The sequence below is a fragment of the Thalia democratica genome, chromosome 6 (assembly GCF_965202585.1).
Source record: "Thalia democratica chromosome 6, ktThaDemo2.hap1.1, whole genome shotgun sequence".
Classification (NCBI taxonomy): Eukaryota; Metazoa; Chordata; class Thaliacea; order Salpida; family Salpidae; genus Thalia; species Thalia democratica.
In genome coordinates this window covers 33,539,900-33,548,534 of record NC_139170.1, presented here as the reverse complement: position 1 = coordinate 33,548,534, position 8,635 = coordinate 33,539,900, and the positions used below count along the sequence as shown (strand labels likewise).

The 8,635-nt window shown below is 23.8% G+C and overlaps 1 protein-coding gene across 1 annotated transcript; it reads left to right on the top strand.

Annotated features, from left to right (window-relative positions):
- Positions 1–463: 463 nt before the first annotated feature.
- LOC145839001 (uncharacterized) lies at positions 464–8,113 on the top strand. The gene is made up of 5 exons (XM_082946615.1): positions 464–1,366; positions 3,078–3,545; positions 5,381–5,532; positions 5,730–5,933; positions 8,048–8,113. The coding sequence occupies exons 1-5, from the start codon at positions 1,324–1,326 to the stop codon at positions 8,111–8,113; spliced, it is 933 nt and encodes a 310-aa protein (XP_082802741.1). The 5' UTR covers positions 464–1,323.
- Positions 8,114–8,635: the final 522 nt, after the last annotated feature.

The following is an 8,635-nucleotide window of genomic DNA, read 5'->3' as shown; positions in this document are numbered from 1 at the left end:
TAGATATAATTTAAAAAAAACCTACATTTGTTAACAATAAACCTAAAAAACCTGAAATTCTTAACAAGTTTACATAGTTCGGTAATAAAATTTAACTTGATTCAAAAATCTATCATATAAATAAGTTTTTTTTTATCAGCAAAAAAAACTTTTTTTCATAAAACGCATTTCAATAAACTTAAGTATTTTTCAATGGCTTATGCTATCAGGGTTGCCACTTTACCTGGAAATCTGTTTTTACCTGGAAACCTGATACTTACAACTAAGGCAAAAAAAACCTGGAATTTGAGAAATTTTTAACCAAAGACTTAGAAAAACATTCAGTTTTTAACAATTTCAGCATGTTAAGTAGTACAATTTTAACTTGACACAAAAAAACTATCATATAAATAAGATTTCAATTAAATTTTTTTAGTTATAATACACATTTTAATTAACTTTATAGTACATATACAATGTTTTTTTATTATTTAACACAGTTTTTTATATTAGACATAACTTTAAACTGAAAATAAACCAAAATACATGTAATTTTAAAAGCCTTGTAGAGATTTGAAAAACCAGGAAAAATTTATAAACATGAGTGGCAACCTTGTACTATTCCAAACAGTTTATTACAATAAATTTAACTTTAAACTAAAGCTAGACTCTAAAATGTGTATTTTTGAAGATTTTTTGAAATCATGTAAAAAATTTAAATAAAAATCAGGTGGCTATTCTCAGGGTTGCCACATAGTCAGGAAAATTCAGGAAATCAGGAAAAACTAAGAAAAATGACAAAAGTCAGGAAAATTCAGGTCAAAATGGGGGGTTTTTGAAAAAATTCAGGAAAAAGTCAGGAAAAAAATTTATAAAAACCTCAGATATTGTCAGTTCAAATTTATTTATTTCCTTTTATTTCAAAGCCTTCGATTAGTGAAAAATTAATTAAAAATTCTTTAAAGTCAGACTAAAATTGCAAAATTTTCCTTAAATTTTACAAAATTACTTAATTTTCAATGCCTTTTTTAGTAAAATTATAGTAAAAAGTCAGAAAAATCTTGAAAAAAGTCAGGAAAACTTTAGTAAAATGTCAGGAAAAAGTCAGGAAAAGTCAGGAAAAATTTCTCAGCTTGACTTGTGGCAACCATGCTATTCTGTAGTAGTTAAGGTAAGTCTCTAATGGTTTTTTTTTTCTTGGATTTACAAATAGTTATTAAGTTACACACTAAACACATTACTTTAGCAGTTACATTTTCGTAGGTAACAACCGTTGAAATTATTTTAGATGAAACTCCAGACCAAGAAGATTTACCAACTTTAGATTTTCCACCACCTAAAAAGATGAGGTACCAGAAATCTTGGGAATCTGTTTATGAGTTAAAAGGTTTTTTATCTCTAACAATTTGTAGTATTTAAGAATACACATTTGAGTATTTCAATTTTGAATTCAACAACAATTTTTTTTTAATACTGAGCTTTTTTATTAAATATTATAAAGGAAAGTTCTCATGTTTTTATAGAATTAAATTAATTTTTCCATTGTAATTTTTGAAAAAAAAATAATTTTTAAATAGTTTTTAAAGTATTTTTTGTAATTTTATTTCAATAATGCACAAAAAATTTTATCATCTAAAGTCAAAAATTCCAATTCACTTTTTACCTAAAAATTAACATTTTGTTTTAATAATTTAATAATTAACAATACTTTAGCATGACATTTTTTTTACTTTAGTACTAACCTTTGACTACTTTATTTAAATAAATATACTTAAAATACATTTTATAATAACAACACACAAATTAAACTGTTAATTTTATTATAAAATTAAAACCAAAATTTGTTAGTATAAAACAAAGTTCGCTTCATAGACAAAAATTGAATTTCTAATTTTATTATTTAAGTAAAATGGTTCATAGAGGCCATAAGGCGGTGAGATGGGCAAATTATTTATTTACAACAATTTTTTGGTTTTACACCTTACAAATTATCATGATTTTTGTTTGTTAAACAAAAAAAAAATTTTAATTTTTGTCATAAAATACATTTATTTGAATATTAAAAACATTTTTCTGACAAATGGTTTGTGGTAATATTAAGAATTCTTTATAAAATTTTTTAGTATATTGCTTTCAAATACAAAAAGAAAATTTTTATTTACTATTTTATAAATGCTAAGAAGATTAGCTTTGACTGATTTAATTACTAGACAGATCTACTTAGTTTTTTATTTCAAAAAAGAATTATTTCACTGCATTGATTAAATTTATATATAAATTTTTGATAAAAGTTGTGATATAAATAACAATTTTATTATAAGCAAATTTATTATCCCATTTGTAAGCTTAGATTTATAAGATAGATTTAACTAAAGCTTTTATTAATTGAGAATAAATAAATTAAAAAAAAATTGTTATTTATTGATCTTGTAGTGAAACAAAACTTTAAAAAGCACGTTTTAAAAGAAAATACATACTTAATTAGCTCAAGTTGAACTGTGATGCTTACATCAGGCTAGCCACTTTACCTGGAAGCCTATAATTTGTCAAATTAACCCAAAAAAAAAACCAGGAATGTTTGTATTTTTGAAAAAAAATCGGAAAAACTTCAAATTAAAAAAAAACCTGGAAATTTTAACATTTTAAGCATTGTCAGTAGTTAAATTTTCGATTTGACACAAAAATTTATAATATAAATAATATTTTTTTTCTTCATCTAAAAATTTTTTATCTACCAACACATTTATTGTAAGTTTAAAGTATCTTTTTAATGTTGTCATACTATTTAACACAGTATCTTACTTTGAACCTAATTTTCGACCAAATAAAGATTAAAATTGTGAACTTTTAAAATTCTGTAAGAATTTTGGAATACTTTGAAAAAAATTTGAAAATACAAGGCAACACTATTACATCTATTAAACTGTTTAGTTTATTGTGAAACGTTTTTGTTAAATCATTGAAATCTCAATTGTTCACTTATTAATAAAATAAATATTAGATACACAACTTATTTATAAACAAATATAAATAGTGTTTAATGTTTTATTAGTTATATCTGTTATGTCAACTATGTGTAATGCTGTTTTACTTATTAGATTGGATTGCTCCAACAAATTGTGAAACTAAAGCTTATTGCAAGTGGTGCAATGTAGAACTACAAGCAAAAAAGAGCAACTTAAAAGTTCATTCTTATTCTGACCGACATAAACGCGCATCTCCAGTCACAAATAACCACAACTCAATAAATCAGTTTAGGATGGAAAAATCTTTTAAACAGCAATTCAACAATTTCCTTAAAGAAAACGTACGCCAGACAGAAGTCCGGTTAGCATTGCAACAAGCTCTTCACGGGAACTTGCTAGCAGGCGAACACCAGATAGATGTCATGAAGACACTTGGGACAGCTCACGAATCAGCAACGCTTAAAAGGAGGAAAGCAAAAATGATTCTGTGCAATACTCTCGCACCAATTTGCAGAAGACTAATCATAACTGATTTTATGGTGAAGCATTGTTCTTTCTATCTGGATGAGAGTACAGATACTGCTGGACAAAGTTTTCTAGGTAAGAAAATTACTTTTAAGCTTTGTTAATTTAATTAAGTTTAAATTTGTTATTAATTTACATACATTCTGTTAAATATAAAAATATTTTAATACAAAAAGCTTATTAAATTTAAATTTCAAACATGAAATAAGCTTTAAACACATTGTTCTTTGTTTTAATTTTTTTAATATAGATTAATTCTTGTAACACGTTAGCTGTAAAAGAAAATATTTTGTTATGCAATGAGTTGGACATTGTTAGATTACTCAGATGTAAGTAGGTTTAATGACAGTTAAAGGAAAAAGTTTTTATTTTACAGAATTTAATAGGTTAATAAATTAAAATTTACATAAAATTAAAGTTAGAATTACTATGATTTTTTTAATAATTATACAGCAAACTCGTTCTAGTAAACTAAGTCAGTTTCATTTCTAACATATATTTGATTTTTGTGTTGACTTTTATTTAATAGTTTAAGAAATATGTCAAAATATTGTTGATTTTATTTTTCTAATAAGGAGAATGATTTAATTATTATAATATTTATTAAACAGCAAAAATTTTAATTAATAAAGAAAATAATGAATAAATTAGCAATTTGTTGCTTTAACGAGCAGGGTTGCCACTTCACCTAGAAACCAGGAAAAACATGGAGTTAAAATTTTAGGCATAAAAATACCTGGAATTTTGTACATAAATCTTTAAAAGACGTTGAAAAACCTGATATTTTCAATAATTTTTACTTGTATAGTAATAAAATTTGGATTTGAATAGAAAATTATACCCTATTTTTCAAAGTTTTTTGTCATCATCAATTTTTTTTTATTAATGAACCATTTATAAAGCAGCTTTAGTGTACCTTTTCCATGTTTTTATACTCTTTAATACAGTTTTAACATTAAACTTAACTATTAACTTTAAACAGACCTTAATATGTGTAATTTTAAAAACGTGGAAGAAATTTAGAAAACCTGGAAAAAATTTTAAAAATACCGAGTGGTTAACCGGAAGCAGTTTATGTTCAAATGATTATAACAGTTTTCCTTTTATATACAGCGGTTGTAATTACAATTAAAGCTATACTTTCTTAAACTTTTGTTCTACTACCTTCAGTTGTTTAACTAGAACAAAGTGGTAGTCCTTTAATTTCACAGATTTTATGTACTTAAAAGTTCGACTATATTTGGTATTTTTTAACTTTCTTAGATATCTATTTAAAAAAGCATGAGTAGTAGTTACCAACAGATAATTTTAAAACATTTATATATTTTTTTATTCCAAAGTATACAGATTATAAGTTCTTTTCATTCAAAATTTTACAGTTATTAAACTTATAACAAAAAAAATTAGAAAGCTTTATGTTTGAATCACAGGTGTTAGTATTTGTTATCTAAGCAAAATAAAGAAAACTTCAGTATCTACATTTTTACACCTCGAAGACCTTGGAAGAGACAAATCAGCGTTATCTATTGCTAACGCATTCAAAAGAGTCTTAAAGATGTATAATGTTCAGTTAAAAAATGTAGTTTCAATATGTAAGTATATATGAACTGTTACTGTTTTTTTCATTTTTGTATTCTAGTTATGTATTTATTAAATATGTACTACTAACGTGTTTTTAATTTTAAATTTAGATATTGATAGTAAGTTAATTTTTGTTTATTTCAGCTATTCTCTGTGTATTCTTGCTAACTTTTATAAACTAGTTTTAATATCTTAAAATGATCTATCTTTATTAATAGACTTAATTTGATTTTATTCAATTGTTTAAGAAAAGTATAAATTTAAGCACAAACTGGTCTTATAATTTAAGAAAAATATTTTTTTTTTTAACTTAGTAAATATATTTTTAGGTACAGACGGAGCTGCTTCCATGACAGGAGTTAAGAATGGAGTAGGACAAATTCTGAAAAAAGATAATCCCAGGCTTATAACAATATCCTGTACAAATCATGCTTTGCAAAATGCATGTTTAAATGCAACCAAAGCTACAATACCTAATGAAGTAAGTATTAAAACTATTTTAAATAAATTATTAATTCAATTGTTGAATGAGAATTTTAGTAAGCTGCATTTATTCAAGTTACAAAGTTGTTTTTTTATATATATTTATGATAATTTATTTTATCTTATATTTATTTTTAGTATTAAAAAAAACTATTGTTGTTGAATAAAAGTGTGTATACTTTTAAATTAAATAAGGTTGAGGAGCTTATTAAGAAAACGTTCAACTACTTCAAGTTATCTAACACAAGAAGAAGTGACTTTGAAAATTTAGGTGTGTGTATGACGGGTGAAATTCCGTTAAAATTTAAAGCCTTAAGCAAAACTAGATGGATATCACACTTTCCATGCATTGAAAGAATTTTATTGAATTTGGAAGTACTCAAAGCTTTTTTTAATGAAGTAGGTATTAAACTATTACTATAAACTTCAAGACGCTTTAATAATTAGAAAAATTATTAGTATAAAACTTAAAACAATCCTGTTTTAAATTATTTAGCATTTTTACAATTATATTTTTACAAATATCTATAAATTTAAAATTCAATCTGCCCTGAAACTTAGTAATCATATGTTTACTAAGGTAACATTTTATTAAATCAAATATATAATCAGAAGATATATAATAAATGTTTAAAAGCACAAATTAATTAACATAGATTTAATAAGAATATATATCTTTTTAAACAAAACTTTCTTTGTTAATGAGCCTTGTTTTATAAGTATTAGTGTTTATTAACTATAATGATGTTTGTTATCGAAATTTTTATTCATACCTATAACATTTGTTTGTATATTAGCCAGAAAGAAGAAGAAACGATTTACATGCTGAAAGTATTCGAAAAATGCTAAATAGCAATAGATTAAATTTTGTTTTTAAATTTATGGGCAAAATTTTAGAGAAAGTTAGTTTCTAAGACCTATTATCTGCTTAATAATGAATTAACACCCTAAGCACTATAACATAACTAATTTCAATCATTCTAATTTGATTTCAAATGTTTATTTTTAATTACTTATTTTGTAGTCATGCCAAGTTTAGCTGTAAGTATTAAATGTAAAGCAAGACTAAATTTTTACAGTGTAATAATTAATTATTTTTATTCATCAGGTAAATTCTGTTAATATTCTCTACAAAAAAGTAAAGTAGAACCTTTTAAGTTTGGATTAGCAATAACAAAACTTATACAGCATCTAAAAGACCTCATTTACCAACCAAATTCAAGTAAGCTTAATTTAGATCACAAGGCAACTAAGAATAATTTTTAATTTTAGGCTATTAATAATAAAGTTTCGTTTGATTTTATATCTACAACATTTTGGCGTAAATAAACATTATTTTTTAATTAGTAACGCAAACAAACGTACAATAACGTTCTTATAACAAAACATTACTAACATTTTGTTAAAGGTTTAGTAGATTCAAATTTAGATTGGATTTTATACAGAGTAAACGATATAAGTAATTATTATCAATATTTTATTTTTTTACTAAATTAATTGTTAAATTATTATTTTACTATATAAACTAAGTTGTAGTTACTAAAATTTACATTTTTTTGTAGCTAACCTTTTGGAAGAACCTATCTTTCATGTAGAAGTAAACGAAGTTTATGCAAATTTATCCATTAGTAAGAAGGCAGAGGTTAAACTAATTAAAATTCACGTTGTTTAGTCAATTGGGTTTATTAACAACTAAACTTAATTGATTTTTTTTAAATAGGATTTGTTTAATGAGAATAATTTCTGAAATTGTTTTTACTTTACTTGAAAAAATTTTAAGTCAAAATACAAGTTATTATAATAACTGTGTTTTTTTTTTACATAATCGTTTTTTTTTTCAGTAAATTCTCATACTTTACTTAAGTAATTTACTTAATGTTGTGTATTACACGTGAAAAAATTTCTGTTAATGACACGCTACGGTTCTAATCTGTAACTAATTTTCCTATAATTCCAACATTTTTATAATTAATTGTTTTAATACAGTTAAAAAATATTTTTCAAAGTTTTGTTGTAGTGTTTATAATTGAATTGGAAAAAAGAATGCTGCAAAATCTTGAATTTATGGCTCAGTATGAAGTTGTAAACGATGTTAGTTGGTATTAAATATATCTTCAAAAAATAAAATAACTTATTTAAATATCATTAAAACTTATAATTTTTTAAAGGCCTTAAATAGACGGATGCCGGATATTGAGAAGTTTTTAGAACATCCAAAAATTAAAAAATTGTTTGAAGGAAACCACAGAGATACTATCTCACTTCAATACAAAAGTTTGCATGGACGTCATCAAACAAGTATCGGTTAGCTAAAGGAAAATAACAATAGTAACCTACTACTTAAATATAAATTAAAATTTTCAGTGTTAATGTTAAACAAGTTTTGTAATTTAGTAAACATTGTAAATCTACCGAAAACTAAGTTCTGATAAAATAAAAACATGATTTATTATTGTAAGAGTACACTTACAATTGATTATGTACATAAAAAGTTATCAGTTTATTCTTAACAGATAAATCAACAAACGTTAACTTTTGGAGCAGTGTTCGCGTTGAATACCAAGAACTTAAGGAGTTAATGATGAAACTACAAACGGTACCTTTTAGTAACGCGCAAATCGAGCTAGACTTTTCCTTGATGAATATCTCGAAAAACAATAGACAATCTAATATGGGCCATATTTTGTTAAACTCCTTAATGATTATTAGGTAAGTAAAAATTTAATGTATTTGGATTTATGTCTTTTTATTTTAAACTATTAATTTTATAGAAATGAAATTTTAATGTGTTATTTAAACTGTAAAGTTTTTAATCATTATTTAGATTATTTAATTTTAGTTAAAGTTGGGTATGCAACTCGATGACCGAGAGGTCTTTTTGTGTACTCGGATCCTTGAAACAAGAAATTTTTGAATTTTGTTTTGTTATTATTCAACAAACCTTATCATTTTGATTTTTATTTTTAAAAAAACATATTTTATTATAGGAGACATAAAGGCTCTATTAATAACTTGTTTTTTTTAATGTAATCCAATTAAATTAATATTTTGTATTACAACGATTTGTTTTATATAATTTTTTTTCTTTTATTTTAAATATA

What these genes read in the sequence shown, in the direction of transcription:
- LOC145839001 (XM_082946615.1), top strand. Translation starts at nt 1,324, where the DNA reads ATGAGGTACCAGAAATCTTGGGAATCTGTTTATGAGTTAAAAG. An exon ending in AAGCTACAATACCTAATGAA is followed by an intron (nt 5,533 to 5,729) that starts GTAAGTATTAAA and finishes AAATTAAATAAG; the next exon opens with GTTGAGGAGCTTATTAAGAA. An exon ending in TCAAAGCTTTTTTTAATGAA is followed by an intron (nt 5,934 to 8,047) that starts GTAGGTATTAAA and finishes TATTCTTAACAG; the next exon opens with ATAAATCAACAAACGTTAAC.